The sequence below is a fragment of the Taudactylus pleione genome, unplaced genomic scaffold, assembly GCF_031769625.1.
Source record: "Taudactylus pleione unplaced genomic scaffold, aTauple2 ptg000201l, whole genome shotgun sequence".
NCBI classification, from domain to species: Eukaryota; Metazoa; Chordata; class Amphibia; order Anura; family Myobatrachidae; genus Taudactylus; species Taudactylus pleione.
In genome coordinates, this window is record NW_028284603.1 from 30,658,822 (window position 1) to 30,677,980 (window position 19,159).

A 19,159-nucleotide genomic window follows, 5' to 3' on the forward strand; every position below is an offset into this window, starting at 1 on the left:
AGAATAGCAGAAAGGATGCACCACTTATATATGGTAGGATAGACCTTAGCAGAATGGAATGCACCACTTATATATGGTAGGATAGACCTTAGAAGAATGGAATGCACCACTTATATATGGTAGGATAGACCTTAGCAGAATAGCAGAAAGGAATGCACCACTTATATATGGTAGGATAGACCTTAGCAGAATAGCAGAAAGGAATGCACCACTTATATACAGTCAGGTGCATAAATATTGGGACATTGACAGAATTTTCATATTTTGGCCTCTATTCACCACCACAATGGCTTTGAAATGAAACAAACAAGATGTGCTTTAACTGCAGACTTTCAGATTTAATTTGAGGGTAATATGGTAGGATAGACCTTAGAATAGCAGGTAGGAATGCACCACTTATATATGGTAGGATAGACCTTAGCAGAAAGGAATGCACCACATATATGGTAGGATAGACCATAGCAGAAAGGAATGCACCACTTATTTAGTACGAAGCATTAGAAATAAAATACATTCAAGGTCCTTCATACATTCCCATTACTAATTGTAGGAATTTCTCTAACCCTAGAGAGTTATCTCTCTGTATGGCCAGTGTAATGTTGGTGATTGAGAACACTTCTTAGCGATACCTTGAACTAAACAAAATGCAACGCACAATATTGTTATAGATTACAAAGATGTTTTATATAAAAGTATTTTTCCAAAACTTAATGAAAAAATAAAAAAAAGAACATTTAAACCAGATGGATTTGAGCTAGAGAAAAAAAAAAAAAAAAAGACTACATTAAATATTTCCTGTCTGTGAGCTTGTTAAAAACGTGAGTACGCGTTTCGTTGCTGCTGAGGGGGCTGCTGTTGCTGCAGTCGTACTTGCTGACTATATGGGTCTTCCAAAGACTTGACGAAGATGGTGGTCTTAGGGCCAGTTTTCCACAGTATGCCGTTGGAGTCCACAACGGATGATTCTACGTTGATTTGGTGTGTTCCGAGGACAGCAAGGTTCAACAGGAACTGTGTACTGAAGTAATCATTGTGAGGTTCAACTCTCTGCTCCATCTCACTCCTCACAGCCTCCTAAAAAACAAACCACAATGACTCTGAAAACATATTGTTCAACAAAATAAATTGTTCAGCTAAACACCCTCCAAAAACATAACCTCTCTAACTATAAGATGCAGGACAGAAGTCTACCTGTAATACTTATAGCTGAATGCTTTGCTTTCCTTGTGCCTTACGAGTCAGCTAAATTGGATAATATGCTTAAACATGTCTTCATGGGAGGAATAGTTATCAATTATGTGTAAATTACATATTTGCAATAAAAACAGACCAAACATTTCTCCATGAGTGTACCTCCATACACTGCAAAGGACACAAATATAAGCATGAAAAATCTGAGAGGAAAAGAGGTTTTTGAAAAAAAAATTTTTTTTAAGACTAATAAAAAAAAAAAAAAAAAAAAAAAAAAAATTTTAATAACTCCTACAAACACAATTGGCAAAATACTGACAGTGTATCAGACAGGCACATTTAAAACAACATTATATCGATTTAAAATGTAATTAAACCAGTTATTGTCTGTTTAGAGTGATATGTGAATCTGCATTACTCAGTTCATTAATATAATCATAAAACACTTTTAGATAATGGTATCACAATGTAACCTTTTAGACTGTAACAGAAAAGCTACATAGAAAGCAATAAAACACACACAAACACACACACAAGCTCACTTGTATATACCTGGAATTAACAATTAGCTTTCAGATTGTTATGTGGGGCATCACATGTTATATAACAGTGATCGGAGACCTGAAATACTTTGGGGGGACACATTAGGCAGCATGCTAACCTTCAATAGGGCCACACATTACTCTAAATCTCAGTAGTATGTTAAATCAAATACATAAAGTAATGTATCTAACATACATTAAAAGCTACAAAAAACAAAGCAGGAAAATGAAGGGACTTCAAGTGACAGCTCGGAGCCGTCATGTGGCCCTAGAGCCGCCTGTTGCCCATCACTGCTATTTATACACGATGGTGCTCTCAGATATTTTTATATTATTGCTACTGTGTAATCTTGTACTGTACCTGCCCTGTGACTGTTCTGTGCCCTTCTCCTACACTGATGGTTCCCTTTTTCTATTTCTTTGTAAAACAAAGAATATTTAAATTTGCCTACACTGTCCAACCCACTGATATGTCACTGCTATCATTTTCTTATTATGCCCTTTCCCTGTAGTGCCAGGTTTGGAGTCTCATCTTATGTTGTACCTTCCTTTGCTGTGACGGCATTGGTTATAACTCGGTAAAGCTATTTGATAGAAATAAAAGCAATTTAGACTGAGCATTATGATGACAATCTGTGAAGTCTGTACCAAGGAATTACCAATGAATACAGCTCCCAGCGTCTCTGGCACCACCAGCTTCATGTCTATTTTAGACCACGCTCTAACAAGGTCTTGCTCTCAGGCTACCAAAGGAATTCATCTGTGACCTTTTAAATATATTAATGTGAAATTAAGCATCTCAGCAATAGTGTATTTGTAGACGGGTGACTTATGATTTAGAGTGGTCTATGCCACTTTTAAAACAGACCTACAAAAATATGAAAGATAACTATTACAACCTTCACGGCTGCCCCCCGGTGAATACACTGGCTGTTCCTGGCTTTTGGGACCTCATGGAAGTGGCTGCTATATGTTCTGCTGTCGGTGGTCTGCTCTGCCCCATCTAATAGAGAGCCTGCTTGCTAGTCCACTAACTGCTAGCAGTCAGCACATCATCTCCTGGAACGGGCTGGTCCAGTGACTATTGGCTCTGCTGTGGTTTGCCCCCTTCCACCTCATTACTAATTTCGTGTGTAGTCACTTCTTCTTTCTAACATTACTCCTGTCCTCTTTTTCCCTTCTTGACTCCATCCCTCCACAACAGGGATGGGGAACCTCAGGCCCGGGGGCCGTATAAGGCCCCCGGAATCAATTGGTGTGGCCCTCTGAGCTTTTTTCTGCCAGCCTCATCTGGATAGCAGAGTGACTAGAATGGCACCATGCAGCCAGAACCTATGCAGTAGTGCTGCCTGGAGCGTCCTTAGGAAGCTTCAGATGGTCACACCACTGCCCTTACAGCTTCCCGGAGCATCCTCAGGATGCTCCAGGTATTACTGTAATCACCGGCGATTGTGGCCCCGCACTCATGTGACGTCACATGGAGGGGGCATGGTCTGAACCAGGCCCGCAAATAAGGTTATATGTATATATACAAATGGCCCTCGGCAGAAAAAAGGTTCCCCACCCCTGCTCTACAATAACCATTTTCCCTACCTATTTTACTTCTCGGCGTTTGCTCTTCTTCTTGCTCATGCTAAGCTCCGATACAAGCAAGACCTGGTTTTACCATACGCTTCAGCATTTGGCTCAAGCTTGATCTTGCCCTGTTACTGCATTACCCCAGGCCCTTTTCCTTGGGATTCTTTCCTTTGATGACAGTCTGTTGTTCTCACCTCTACATTCCTGCTTAGGAATTTCTCAGTGGATACAACTCTCATTGCTACCTGTTGACCTGCCATAGCCACGTGTGTTATATTTTGATGCTGTTATTCTACACTTTGTTATAGTTACTGTAGACAGTCTCCGCCACCTAGTGGCTCATCTCATAGTTTACAAGTTATGCATATATTTACATGCTATTTGCCAGCTTTTTGTGACTTGATATAGCTATTGCCTCTAGTTTGCACCATGTGTCTGCTTCACATGATTAAGGTCTGGTTTCTCTTTTCCTGCCGTTTCTTACTATCTTGATTTAATATGGTTACTATAACGGAGACATCTAGTGGATTCATTTGCAACTTGAATCTCCTCTAGTGTCTTAATGTCATGCTGCTTGTGGCAAGGAAATAGAGTTTCATTTGGGACAAAAAGAAATCCCGCAGAGGCCTTCCTAAACTTCAGCAACCTCACTCCCATGGTGGTGTTAATTTGCCCAATGTAGAAGTCTATAATCAGGCTACTCAACTATGATATCTTGCAGAATGACTACATGACATGGAAATATATGCTCCTACTTCTCTTATACACTTATTTATACCTAGCATGGGACTCCCTGCGTTCCTACATGCCAGGATTGTGACATCACATCCCCTATTGCTTCCAACCCCCATCTACTGGCTACTAGAATATTATGGCATATTTATGCCACAAATATATACTCAAAGTGTGTCAATACACGTGCCCCTCCTTAATATCCCAAGCCTTCAGAATGGTGAAGCCGCCTCTCCCTTAGCACTGCTGGCCAGCTCCTACACATGCCATCTATAAAGCCAAGGACCTAAAAAGTCAGATGTGTGAGGTTTACCGGGCATGGACTCCTTTTAACTTAGCGTTTCTCCAAGCATAACACTATGCCAACACAATGGCTCATGCTGACTGGTCTAATCCTTTACATAAATTGCTCCTTTCTCACCCACCCTCCCATAAGGACATATCTTACCATTATGCTTTCTTATGGGCCCCACTCAATTATGCCACCCTAAACATTGGGATATGCAAATTAATGAAATTTCCCCCACCTCTCTGTAGGTTTGTTATTTAGTCTACTTACCACTTCTTCTCGCTGCAACTTTTATGGAAATGGTTTTGAAAATATTCCAGTGGGCTTACCTATCCTTATCCCAGCTATTCAAAATGGGCCTCTCCTTCTCCCTTGCATGGGTTAAATGTGGCTTTCCTAGGGAGGATTTGTTTAATTGTTTTTTGGATTGTCCAACTGTTAAACGATTCTGGATTGTTGTTTGGCGATTCACAAATTATTTTTTTGGTTATTTCCCTTTGAAAGCGGAACGGGCTGTTTTCAGATGATCATCACAGGGAATTTATCTAGGGGTGACCGTAGGTTGCTTTTAGCAGTATTGGCTGTTGCAAGGAAAACAGTGCTTCATATGTGGATCCAGCCTACCCCATCCTCCATGGTTTTATTCTGAGAAAAGCTTTTTTATATTTCCGCATGGAATGGGTGGAAACCTCCCTACAAAGGGAGCGTCAAACTGCAAAATTGTATGAGACATGGGAGGCTTTTATAGCTATTCTTTCAGAACCAAACAAATAGTGTATAAGAAATTGTATCTCGGCCCCTATTTAGTTGGAAACACGTGTGTGTACGTATGAATGATCCCTCAATTGTCCCTGTACTTGGCTGAGCGATATGTTTTTTTATATACCATGATTTTTATTTGCCGGCTCATTATAGTGGTAAAAAAATAAATACTACTTGTTTAAAATGCAGTTTCATAAATCATCTGAATCATGAAATCTGACTGGAGATGGGCATCTGTCATCTGCACGCCATAAGAAGTGGGCGAATATTCATTAGTATGCATCACATGACCTGATGGACACTGCGGTAAGGAAGAAAACTGGTTGTGGCTCAAACCAACATTGTTAAATATGTAAAGTGAAAGAGGAAGGAAACGTGCAGAAAAGACTAGTAACAAACAATGGAACGCGAACAATTCATTATTGCTGTATTTCCACTCAGGAAAAGATACACTATCAAAATACATATTCAGAAAAATACTGTGTGAGAGTTCTATGCCTTTGTAAATATTGGGCTCTCTCTGCATAATTAAAATAAAGCAATGGAATTTGACTGTAAAACAATGTCCATCACAGCAATACTGCCCCCATTAGTAGGATGGAAAGGGGTCCACTGACATCACAAGTCCCTCACCCCACTGATACCTGTAACAGGAACTTTTTGTCAGAGAAGGCTTAGAGCAGGAATGTCAAACTCAAAATACCAACCGGGTCGAATATTCAAGGTCTAACAGTGTGTGGGTGCAAGAAAAAAAAAAAGAAAGTAAATTTACTTACTGACTATGGGGGACCCACAGCAAAATTTCATCGGGGGCCCCATAGGTCTACCTGTACAGTGCCCCTGTAGTTGTGCCCCTTATGCAATGTCCACTGTAGTTGTGCCCATTATGCAGTGCCCCTTATGCAATGCCCACTGTAGTTTTACAGATTATGCAATGCCCCCTGTATAAGAGCCCCTTATGCAGTTCCCCCAGTAATGCAGTTTATGCTGTGCCCCCAGAAATGCTTCTTATGCTGTGCCCCCCCCACCCACAGTATAGAACAGGCCCCACTCCCCTGTGCAGTACTTACCTTTCTTCACGCTGGCCGCTCAGCACCGCTCCAGTGTCCATGCCGTCAGCACTCCCGCGTAGACACTGCCTGGCTCTAACTAGATCCAGACCAGCAGGCGCTGGCTCCTCTCATTGCGGGTGACGTCATGACATCACCCGCGCACTGCATCACTGGGAACGCTGGCCTCTGAAGCGATCAGAGGCTTCTTTAGTTTCTGATCGCTTCAGAGACCGGCGTTCCCAGTTATAAATACAGTAAACACTGACCGATCGGAGCTGAGCTCTGCTCGCGGCAGGGGTGTGCACCGCATCATACATGTATTTAAGCCCACACTGTCGGGCCACATAAAATGGGCTGCATAAAATGCTTATTTGGGCTGCGAGTTGGACATGTCTGGCTTAGAGTAAAGCTAACTCATGGACATTGGACCATTGCAGTTAAACTAAAGGTGATGGTGGTTACTGGGAAAATGTTACATTTCAAAGTTTTCTTAAATAATCCAGAAATTTAAAGTTCATATTTTTGTCTGTTTCCAATCTGATCAGATTGCTGTGTCTATGGTCACCGTAGTCCGGCACACAGTCAGGATTTACCTGGTGACACGTCTTGTTACTTACACTCCCTTATATCTAAGCTATAGTCAGCACAAGAGAGAACAGCTGTAGCTTTACAGATTGTTCAATATGACAGTTTCCAAATGATATTTATATAATGATTTCCCGGTAAAATGTACAGTAAATAAGTATGCATAAATACAGTTTTGATTACTGCATTTTTATTCCTAACGCCTCTTTATGGAGTGTGGCCTGGAGTGTGTTTATAGAGTAAGTAAAGAGGACAACTAGGTCATTAGGAATACGCGTTGCTGCAGGCTTTCCATATGCTAACACCAAACTCCCCCAAGGCTACGCTAAATATCTGTTCCCCAGGTCTCCTCCTCACATAAGACACAGACATTACCAATGTGCTGAAATCTGTAATATGCTTAACATGAGGTGAGGACCCAACAAGTGGCTAAAGGAGAACCGGTCCCTGAACACCTAAACCCTGAGGTTCATTTCCTAGTGCAGATTTAGTGCGTTTGGTTTCTAATGTGCCCCGTGAGCATTAGCCATCATTTACAAACCCCGGAGTCTCAGTCGTACCAAACCCCAGACTCTCTATGATGTGTGTGTATGAATTAGTGCCCTTTTGTGCCCATGTGAAAGACAGCAATTTTCCCTTACGTTATTTTTGTTTTTTACTTGAGCCATGATGGCTGCCGCAGTAAAGAGACAATGAACTACACATGCCAGCATGCTTTCGGACAGGAAATGGCAATCTCAAAGACTGCAAGGGAAAGAGAAGACAGAGTGCAAGACTAAATTAAAGAATTGGACCCCGTTTTAAAATGGAGAGCTTAATTGTCCATGCATAGGCTGTTCCACCCTGGGGGTCCCAGAGGAGGCACTCACTGTTAGTGCAACACCCTGGGTAACGCACTGAACAGAGTGTCGCAGTTTAAAGGCAACTGTGGCATCTACCAATTGTACTGTGCTCATATCAGTATTAGGAATGCTAACAATCGATTGTCTGGTATCATACCTCCCAATATTGTCCTAGTACAAATCAGGAGAACGAATGCATGCTGTGCACATAAAGGGGGCTTGGGAAACCCCACGCTGAGGTGTGCAGAGTGCTTCCCCAGGCTGTCCTCCCATTACTCTTCTCTAGAAGGACCCTTGCATTGTCTATGGCGAGCTCTAAAACATTCCCAGATGTCAGCACTGGAGGACAGTCCCCTCAAATCAGGACTGTTCTGCCAAACTGGGCAGTATTGTATTCAGTATATAGCCAATATTAACAGTGTTGCATTGCTCTTTGTCTGCATATATACTTATTTTATGTTGGTCTCTAACACTTTATTATAGAATTAGTGTTTATACCATAAAATAAAATGTCGTGTTCTTCGGTGTTGATAACTATATATTCTATATAAAACAAGCGCATATTAATTGGGTATTATCGGAATTATAGGTAAGTAAGGTACCTGGAGGGAAAGGGGAAGGTGCCAGGTAAGTGGAGTACACTACAAGTGGTGAACAACTGTCATTTACTCAGAGACTGGTACATACATCATTCTGCAGTTAAAGGTTATCCCTCATTTTAGCGGTTTACATGCGAGTCCATCACAACCACATATGCACATAGCACTCTGTACAGTCACACAGCAGGTCACAGCATCATCACATTCTTATCTTATTACAGGAACCTTTGCCATCTGAGCAGACACACGGGACCATTGCTCAGCACATCAGGTGATCTAATCACCCAATGACCAATAAACAACCATAAACAAGGACCTGGCATCACTGGTAGCGTGTCTGACCTGATACACAAAGCGGTATCCCCCATCTGTCCTCATGCAGAGCTGAGCTGCCACACAGGAGATTCTATAACATTTATCTGGTCTCACGTGGTACTTTCCTGTCATAGAGCAGTTTTTCTAGGACATAAATGTGTTCAGGCAAAAGTCACACTTGTTATTCACTGGAAAGAATCGAGGATAGGTCTTCAATTGGCTACATACATTATATCATTGAACCCCATTGTTTATTGCAGCGATTCTCAAACTCGGTCCACAGGTCACGTTTTCCAGGTCACCCAGCAGGTGCATTCATTATTTACTGACACATTTTAAAGCATCCACAGGTGGAGCTAATTATTTCACTAGTGATTCTGTGAGGAGACCTAGAAAACATGCACTGGTTGGGGTCCTGAGGACAGAGTTTGAGAACCTGTGGTTTATTGGACAGTTTGGCAGAAAAGCTTTCCATCAACAGTGATTAGATTGAAGCTAATGGAAATGCTAAAATGAACATGTTAGATAAACAATCAGATTAAAACCAAACCAAACATTACATATATTATCCAGGCTTCCTATAACAAAAAGCAAAAGAACATACTGGACTAGCTCAGCACTTATCTAAGATAACGCAACACAAAAGAACCAGTGCTGGAAAATTATTCAGTAGGAGGGAAAAAAATAAGGAAGTTTATTTTATTTTCACAGCTGATAGTAAAAATTAACCTGTTAACCCGTATCAGAGTCAGATGCGAAAGACAATCACTATCTTGCTGTGTGTTGCCAATATCACTTTATTACAAAAAAAGTAACACAATGAATTACAATGAATTACCTGTATTACAGGGCACACTTACTTTATACTCTTGTCCTGCTTTACTCTGCAAAGTGGAAGAGACATTGAGGCACACGGACTGGATTTTACGGAACAGTCCAGGTTTTGAGCCGTGCTGGACAACCCCTTCCACCTTCAGCGCCATCTGCTGGTTACTCTGTACAGCTATGGGCTCCGTGGGATTGCGGGGTGATGGAGAAAGGGCAAGCTAAACCAGGATAAAGAATCTGCCATTTACATTTCTGTACAGATAAAGTATTAAACATGCAATATGCCAAACTATTGTATAAAAACCAGCTCCTACCCCTTTTTAGTTTGGTACTACAGATTGGGTCTCCCATATCCAATTCCAAATATTCCGAAATACGGAATATTTTTAGCATGACTGAGATAGTGAAACCTTTGTTTTCTGATGGTTCAATGAACAAAAACTTTGTTTAAGGCACAAAATTATTAAAAATATAGTATAAAATAAGCTTCAGGCTTGTGTGTATAAGGTGTATATAACACATAAATGCATTCTGTGTATATATTGGGATCCCATTGCCAAGATAATTCATTATGGTATGCAAACATTCCAAAATACGGAAAATATTCCGATATCCAAAATACCTCTGGTCCCAAGCATTTTGGATATGGGAGAATCAACCTGTATGCGTGTCTCTGCCCACTGTACAAATTCACTTTTGTTACTACCGCTTTGTTTTATGGATATCCATGCTTGTGCACAGATGCTATACTCAAACTGACTGAAGTACTAATTAAGCCATTGTGCTAAAGCATGGATATCCTTAAAACCTGGACTGTTAGGGTGCTTTGAGGACCATTTTAGTAACCACTGCTCTAACTACATCAGTAGTGCATTTTGTGCAATAGCAGGACTCATTTCATTCAATAATATTACTGCCCCTTAGGGGCAGCTTGCATTTAAAAAATAAAAAAACTGAGCGAGTAATACAATTAATACTATGCAGTGGACAGATTACTGGCAATACTGATTCAAGGAAAGAGGAGGAATTTAGATTACTGGCAATACTGATTCAAGGAAAGAGGAGGAATTTAGATTACTGGAAATACTGGTTCAAGGAAGTGTAAAGAAAGGAGGAATTTTAAGAAAATGAAATAAGAAAAAAAAAATATAGCCTTCAAAATTTCTTCTTAGAAGTGAGAGCTCCAAGGCACAGGACTAGTTGTGTCTATAAACCCTGTGATGTGACATGCACCTCTCTGTAAGTAACCAACATGAAGCATCTGTGTAACACAGAGCACTACAAGGCATTCTCTCCGGTATGTGACCTGACAGGCAGTGCCCCCAGGGACCACACAGGCAGGAAACTAGCTGGTGGACATGTTTCTGTGGAGTCAGGATATTTTAACTTCATACATTGCAAACCCAGCTGATGAAAATAGATGACCAGCTAGGAACTAATCATGTCCTCTCTTTGTTTCATAAAGCTGGTTAAAAGAAACCAAATTTAAAGAAAAAAAAGAAATGTGTTTGCCAATAAACTTATTGTGTATCAAAAGACTTCATATAAAAAGCAGCAGTCATTACTTATTACAAGTAGGACTATATTTGTAATTAGAAGTTATATTAATTGGTAAACAGCATTTTGAGAAACTTAGGTTTTGTTGTGTGTTCTAAGCAAACTAATCTCTCTGCAGCAACAAACCTCGCACAACAGCGCCACCATGTACAAAGATGGCTGTAAAGTGCACTGCACCAAATAAATAGTACATTTTATTATCATATATGAATCATCTTTAGTTACAACTATAATTACTTTTCACTACTCAACAAACCCAGGTTTCATAACCATTGCCTGCAGACAACCTAACTGGGATTTATTTACTAACAATGCATTTAGGTGCAAAATGTGCACTAAACCATAACCAGGTATTTGCTTTCATTTATCATGCATTAAAACAAATATCACACCAACCACTTAGCAGCTACACTAAAGTGCAATCTTCACAGCTCAATGCAATACTGGTAAATGAGTCTTAAGGGCAGAATCAATATGGCGAGTTACCACCAGGGTGGCTTTTGGCAACTACATTCAGCGGCAGCAGCTCGAGTGTAATTGAACTCGCCCCTTAAGGTGCAATAGTTTTCATGGCATTTTTATCCAGTTTTAATGTATTTCAAGAGAATGAAGCCAAATTAAACCCTCAAAAGTGAAATTAACAACATGATTTTGTAACTTTGTACATGACCCTACTGCAACATTTGCTTACCACACTATTTAACTTCATTTTGTACTTTTTAGTTGTGTAACTAAAGCAGTTGTTTATTTTTGTGGACAAAACTGCTCTGCGAACTGTATGCAATGAAGGAAACACAGGGCAATGAACGTAGTATCTGCCCAATGATAGAGATGTCAGAATTGAAAAGCACAGAAGGCATGGAGAACGATAAAGCAACAAATGTAATAAAAGGAAGGGACTGGAAGGTGCAAACCCTGTATAAGGCCGGGTACACAGACAATATATGGGCCGCGGATCAGAACGACATATCATCTAATGTGTAAGCCCAAACGCACAGGCATGTACAGTCAGGTGCATAAATATTGGGACATTGACAGAATTTTCAGATTTTGGCCTCTATTCACCACCACAATGGCTTTGAAATGAAACAAACAAGATGTGCTTTAACTGCAGACTTTCAGATTTAATTTGAGGGTAATTACATCCAAATCAGGTGAACGGTGTAGGAATTACAACGGTTTCTATATGTGCCTCCCACTTTTTAAGGGGTCAAAAGTAATGGGACAAAGTAAACAATCCTAAATCTAACTTTCACTTTTTAATACTTTGTTGCAAATCCTTTGCAGGCGATTACAGCCTGAAGTCTGGAACGCATAGACATCACCAGACGCTGGGTTTCATCCCTGGTGATGCTCTGCCAGGCCTCTACTGCAAATGTCTTCAGTTCCTGCTTGTTCTTGGGGCATTTTCCCTTCAGTTTTGTCTTCATCAAGTGAAATGCATGCTCATTCGGATTCAGGTCAGGGGATTGACTTGGCCATTGCATAACATTCCACTTTTTATCCTTAAAAAACTCTTTGGTTGCTTTTGCAGTATGCTTCGGGTCATCGCCCATCTGCACTGTGAAGCGCCGTCCAATGAGTTCTGAAGCATTTGACTGAATATGAGCATATAATATTGCCCGAAACACTTCGGAATTCATTCTGCTGCTTTTGTCAGCAGTCACATCATCAATAAATACAAGGGAACCAGTTCCATTGGCAGCCATACATGCCCATGCCATGACACTACCACCACCATGCTTCACTGATGAGGTGGTATGTTTCGGATCATGAGCAGTTCCTTTCCTTCTCCATACTCTTCTTTTCCTATCACTCTGGTACAAGTTGATCTTTGTCTCATCTGTCCATAGGATGTTGTTCCAGAACTATAATGGCTTTTTTAGATGTTGTTTGGCAAACTCTAATCTGGTCTTCCTGTTTTTGTGGCTCACCAATGGTTTACATCTTGTGGTGAACCCTCTATATTCACTCTTGTGAAGTCTTCTCTTGATTGTTGACTTTGACACATATAAACCTACCTCCTGGAGAGTGTTCTTGATTTGGCCAACTGTTGTGAAGGGGTTTTTCTTCACCAGGGAAATAATTCTACTGTTATCCACCACAGTTGTTTTCCGTGGTCTTCCGGGTCTTTTGGTGTTGCTGAGCTCTCCGATGCGTTCTTTCTTTTTAAGAATGTTCCAAACAGTTGATTTGGCCACACCTAATGTTTTTGCCATCTCTCTGATGGGTTTGTTTTGATTTTTCAGCCTAATGATGGCTTGCTTCTCTGATAGTGACAGCTCTTTGGATCTCATATTGAGAGTAGACAGCAACTGATTCCAAATGCAAATGTCACACATAGAATCAACTCCAGACCTTTTACCTGCTTAATTGATAATGAAATAACGAGGGAATAGCCCACACCTGTCCATGAAATAGCTTTTGAGTTGATAGTCCCATTACTTTTGGCCCCTTAAAAAGCGGGAGGCACACATAGAAACCGTTGTAATTCCTACACCGTTCACCTGATTTGGATGTAATTACCCTTAAATTAAATCTGAAAGTCTGCAGTTGAAGCACATCTTGTTTGTTTCATTTGAAAGCCATTGTGGTGGTGAATAGAGGCCAAAATCTGAAAATTCTGTCAATGTCCCAATATTTATGCACCTGACTGTACGTCGTCAGCGACGTCGCCCCGTCGGCTGTGCTGCACGTCAGATGGGACGATGTCATGGAATATGGAAGGTTATATTGTGCAGTCATATACCGGATCTTGCAGAGTGTACAGCTACCCCTCCATTGATCGTCGGGTAGGATACACATCGTTCTGATATGTACCCAGCCTAAGTAACTTGTCTGCGGTAGAAAATGCCATCTGTATAACAGTATCAGTAATATCTTGCATTACATCTTAAGGGAGTGAGTTAAATTTTTGTTAACATATTCATTATGTCAGGTTCTTAAGAAAAAAATAAATCCCTCTGTAATTTTGCCACTGAGGCGAAGTTTTCCAGCAGTAATAGATAATGGGGTTGGGAGAAAAGAAATTTACAAATCGAAATGCTTCTGCTAACTAACCCAGTGCGTGGGTTGGAGAGGCTTTTCATCAAAATCATTATTTTTCCATCTCCATGTGGCTATAGCAAGAAGAAATGCTTTTTATCTCTCCTGGAAAATATGCAGCTCAACTCTACGCATTAACATATATATAGAACGTTCTAAGGCATTATTTCTACACAGCGTTTCAGGCACAGGCTCTGTACAGCAATGCACTTACCTTGATACTTGTAGATTGCAGCTTCTGGAAAAAATACCTCTGAAAAGAGAGAGGCACCTTCAGGAGGCTGATGACAGCGTTACACAGGCAGGAGGTATGCTGCAAAATAGAGGTTTCACACATTGATATACCACCAAGTAACAAGGATTAAACAAATGTATATGAAAAATATGAGCCTTACATTAAACATCTGCTAAAGATAGAATACATTGTACAGTGTTGATGGGACTCTCCACCTGAATTCCAATAACCACAAATATTTTCCTATACCATTTTAGTGACAGCTTTTCAAACACCTTCAAGGCAGTACCATATAGGATTCAGTACAAGGTAAGTGTCTGTGGGCTGGAGACACAGGGACGCGGGGGCAGGAGCTAGAGAGACAGAAGTGGGCTGGCTGGAGGTACACTGGGGAAGGACGGGAATGGAGAGACAGAAGGGGGCTGACTGAAGAGACACTGGGGGGCTGGATGAGACAGACGGGCTGGCTGGAGAGACACGGGGGAGACAGAAGGGTGTTGACTGGAGCTAGAGAGACACTGGGGGGCTGGAAGAGACAGAAGGGGGTTGTCTGGAGAGACACTGGAGGGTCTGGAGAGATAGAATAGGGCTGACTGGAGCTAGAGAGACACTGGAGGGCTGGAGCAAGTCGGAGCCACCAGGGAGGACGGTAGCACCTCCCTCTATCTTGCCTCCAGGCATTTGGCATGAACTTACATCCCTGGTTCAAGGAGCAGGCACAAAGTGCAAACTTAAATTTGTTTGTAGGCTGCCTCCTTGCCTCTTGTTTTGTGCCAGAGGAGTGGTCATTGTTTTACATTGGCTGTTTTTTCTTATTTATTTTTAGGTCTTAAATAGCTATTTAGCAGTAATGTTCCGACATTGTTTATCCGCTATGAACTCTGCTGGGGGGCAGGTAGGAGCACTACTCTGCGCTCCTTCCCGCCGCACCTGCTCGACAGTTCGTGTCCCCTGGAGAACGTTACAATTGAAAAAAAAGGACAGTAAGATCCCTGAAACATAAGGTTAGAATATAGATTGTTTTTTATTACAGTCAGACTGGAAGAGACAATACAGTGCAAATCCCTATGCTCCAACCATGTGGCAGGCAGAACACTGCTACACAATATTCTGTCTATAGCCTCCTGGGGATCACGTACTAGGTATTGTCCTTGAGGGATTTCTAGGTTCTACATTAATGCGTCTCCTCCTAGATTTCTTATTTCGTTATGAATAATTATGAACCAGCAGTCGGACCTGTCCGGTACTTTGCAGTGTTTACAGAAGAACGATTTGTATTGCAAGGTGCAAAGCAAGAAAAACATTTTATACCTTTTCTTTACTCCCGATTACAGAGATTGCTTTTGATGAGATTACATTTTTCTGATGATTCATGAAATATCTTTCCATTTTCATTTTTTAGTGAATCAGTAAATTACCCCAGTAATGACACTAGTTGCTAATGATATTCATAGGATTCTGCCCTAAATGGATTTATACAAGTACATTTATTTTTAATTCTCTAACACACTCCATTAAATTATGTTTAAGATCAGCAATAGCGCGCAAGAGACGGAGAAGTTCTCAGGACCTGTCTAGCCTACAGAGAAAATGACTAAAATCGGGTTAAAACACTAAACCCAACTTCATATGTTATATTAGTGATGTCCAAGTGTTTTAGGAGGAGATATACAGAAATACAGAGCAGATGCTTTAGATTTCGTACAGCCAAAGAAAATTCAGTATGTAGTGTAATGTTTATATACTGTTTTATGCTAATTATGTTCATTTACTGTGTAATTACATAGTTGTAAGGGGCATATTTATTATTAAATATGGTGTGCCCCCTGAAAATGAAGATTCCTTATGACTGCAAATCACGGAAATAAGGAATCTGTTTTTCAGCAGAAAATTATTAATGGACACTGGCTCCAATAAGCAATCAGCAGTGATCGCAAATACGCGCTATAGCGCATATTTTACCCCAAAATGGGCACCGGGGACTCACTTTTTCAGAAGGGGTGGGTCACCGGGGACGTGCTCCACCGGGATTGGCTACTTGTAAAATGATTGAGGTCCCTGGCCTGGTGGCAGGGAGGACTATAGTCTATTAGTGCAGTAGGAGCCAGCCCTTTGGCGCTCTTCCTAGATACTGCATCTGCCGGACCCGGCACTCGGCACTACAGGGACAGACCGCTTCAGAGTATCACACGAAAAACGGCCCAGGTAGCATAGAAAACTGGCACACCCGACATGAAGGTGGCTCTGGCGTTATACAGGTGGCTACATGGGGAGCTGTGTAGAAGACGGTGTCACTCCGCACATTCCTGCATTCACTCACCTGGAATACGATAAGTGTTTAATAAGAGAGTGGCAGGCAGACGGGGGTGTCTTTTGGTGGAGGAGGCTAACACTCTGTAATTAATCAATGTGGCAGCTCGCAGGGGGTCCGGTGGGTCAGTGGCGTCATGCGGGGGGGGGGGGGGGGTGACACCAAAACCCAGACTTTCATGACCGCACCCCTCCCCACAAAGCTGCTAGGAGCGGGCAAGCCGTGCAGGATCCGCTCGCTGCCCCCCCACTCCCCGGCCGCCATGTTTGAAGGTTTTTTTTTTCTAAAGAGAGCGTGTGGCACGGCACCGCCACTGCTAAAAGAGAGGAGCCCGGCCGCTGCCCACCCACTCCTCTGCCTGCCACCGCTGGAAGACAGGAGCCATCAAGAAGAAGGTAAGTGAAGTGAGAGGGCTGGACTGGAGACAGAAGGGGCAGCAGGCTGGCTGGGGACACAGTAAGGGGCAGCAGGCTGGCTGGGGACACAGTAAGGGGCAGCTGGCTGCCTGGGGACACAGTAAGGGGCAGCTGGCTGCCTGGGGACACAGTAAGGGGCAGCTGGCTGCCTGGGGACACAGTAAGGGGCAGCTGGCTGCCTGGGGACACAGTAAGGGGCAGCTGGCTGCCTGGGGACACAGTAAGGGGCAGCTGGCTGCCTGGGGACACAGTAAGGGGCAGCTGGCTGCCTGGGGACACAGTAAGGGGCAGCTGGCTGCCTGGGGACACAGTAAGGGGCAGCTGGCTGCCTGGGGACACAGTAAGGGGCAGCTGGCTGCCTGGGGACACAGTAAGGGGCAGCTGGCTGCCTGGGGACACAGTAAGGGGCAGCTGGCTGCCTGGGGACACAGTAAGGGGCAGCTGGCTGCCTGGGGACACAGTAAGGGGCAGCTGGCTGCCTGGGGACACAGTAAGGGGCAGCTGGCTGCCTGGGGACACAGTAAGGGGCAGCTGGCTGCCTGGGGACACAGTAAGGGGCAGCTGGCTGCCTGGGGACACAGTAAGGGGCAGCTGGCTGCCTGGGGACACAGTAAGGGGCAGCTGGCTGCCTGGGGACACAGTAAGGGGCAGCTGGCTGCCTGGGGACACAGTAAGGGGCAGCTGGCTGCCTGGGGACACAGTAAGGGGCAGCTGGCTGCCTGGGGACACAGTAAGGGGCAGCTGGCTGCCTGGGGACACAGTAAGGGGCAGCTGGCTGCCTGGGGACACAGTAAGGGGCAGCTGGCTGCCTGGGGACACAGTAAGGGGCAGCTGGCTGCCTGGGGACACAGTAAGGGGCAGCTGGCTGCCTGGGGACACAGTAAGGGGCAGCTGGCTGCCTGGGGACACAGTAAGGGGCAGCTGGCTGCCTGGGGACACAGTAAGGGGCAGCTGGCTGCCTGGGGACACAGTAAGGGGCAGCTGGCTGCCTGGGGACACAGTAAGGGGTGCTGGCTGCCTGGGGACACAGTAAGGGGTGCTGGCTGCCTGGGGACACAGAAGGGGGTGCTGGCTGCCTGGGGACACAGAAGGGGGTGCTGGCTGCCTGGGGACACAGAAGGGGGTGCTGGCTGCCTGGGGACACAGAAGATGGTGCAAGCTGGTCCAATCTGTCAGACCGTCCTTCTCTCTTCTTTCCTCAGAATGCAGGACGTGACGTCATCATGTCCGCATTCTTGGAGAAGCACTGCAGTGCGAGTACTGGACTGGTAAGGGGGGAGAAACTGCGGAGCTGTGCACCTTGGTCCTGATTCTATTTATTTTTTGGTTGAAGGGGGGGAGGGTGTCACCATGAGTTACAGCACCAGGTGACACCAACCTTAGTGACGCCTCTGCGGAGGGTAGTCCCATAAAACTGTAATTTAGTGTTCATAATCAGTCAGTACCTTACCTACTTTCTACACCAAGCACTTGCCTGCCCCTAAACCACTCCTTGCCCCCTGTACTACCCCAGCTGCTATCTACCCTTATCCCCCCAGCACTGCTTGCCCCTAACTCCCTAACTGCCCACCAGTACTGCCCCGACTGCTATCTACTCTTATCCCCTCTCCTATCCCCAGGACTGCATGCCTCCAATTCCCTCCTTGTACTGCCCCAGCTGCTAGCTTCCCTTATACTCTTCCTATGCCCAGCACTGCGTGCCCCTAAACCCTTACTTGCCCCCAGTACTGCCCCAGCTATCCACCCTTATTCCCGTCCTATCTCCAGCACTGCGTGCCCCAAACTTCCTCCTTGCCCCCTAGTACTGCCCCAGCTGCTACCTATCCTTCTCCCCGTCCTATCCCCAGGGAATCGGTATGATTTACCGCCGGACCCATGCCCGGCGGTTGGAATCCCGACAGCTGCATCCCGGCAGAGGAGGAAAACTGGATTTTGGTACTTACCGATAAATCCATTTCTCCGATTCCACAGGGGACACTGGAGCTTCATGACAGTGGGGTATAGACGGTGGGTTGAGTTGAGCCTGGCACTTTAAAAATCTACAAGTGTGACTGGCTCCTCCCCCTCTATGCCCCATCAGCCCCAGTTTTAAAGAACTGAGCCCGAGAGGAGATGGAGAACAGACTGAAGAACAGAGAAGGAGAACAGGAAAAGAAACAATCCAACATACTGACACACTGCAAGAACACAGCAGGCTGCAGGGATAAACAGTCACACAACGAAAACAGACCAAACTGCAACAGAACTGAAGCAGAACAAGTTACTGAGAACACGCAAGAA

General features: G+C 43.7%; 1 protein-coding gene across 1 annotated transcript in view; it reads right to left on the bottom strand.

The window, feature by feature from the left end:
• Positions 1 to 349: 349 nt before the first annotated feature.
• Positions 350 to 19,159, bottom strand: part of INTS7 (integrator complex subunit 7) — a 90,919-nt gene continuing 72,109 nt past the window's right edge. The window contains exons 18-20 of the mRNA XM_088477311.1: positions 14,132 to 14,230; positions 9,348 to 9,533; positions 350 to 1,074 (exon numbers count right to left, since the gene is read on the bottom strand). Coding sequence (XP_088333437.1) covers positions 811 to 1,074; positions 9,348 to 9,533; positions 14,132 to 14,230 — 549 coding nt within the window. The 3' untranslated portion in view covers positions 350 to 810. The remainder of the gene's footprint in view (positions 1,075 to 9,347; positions 9,534 to 14,131; positions 14,231 to 19,159) is intronic.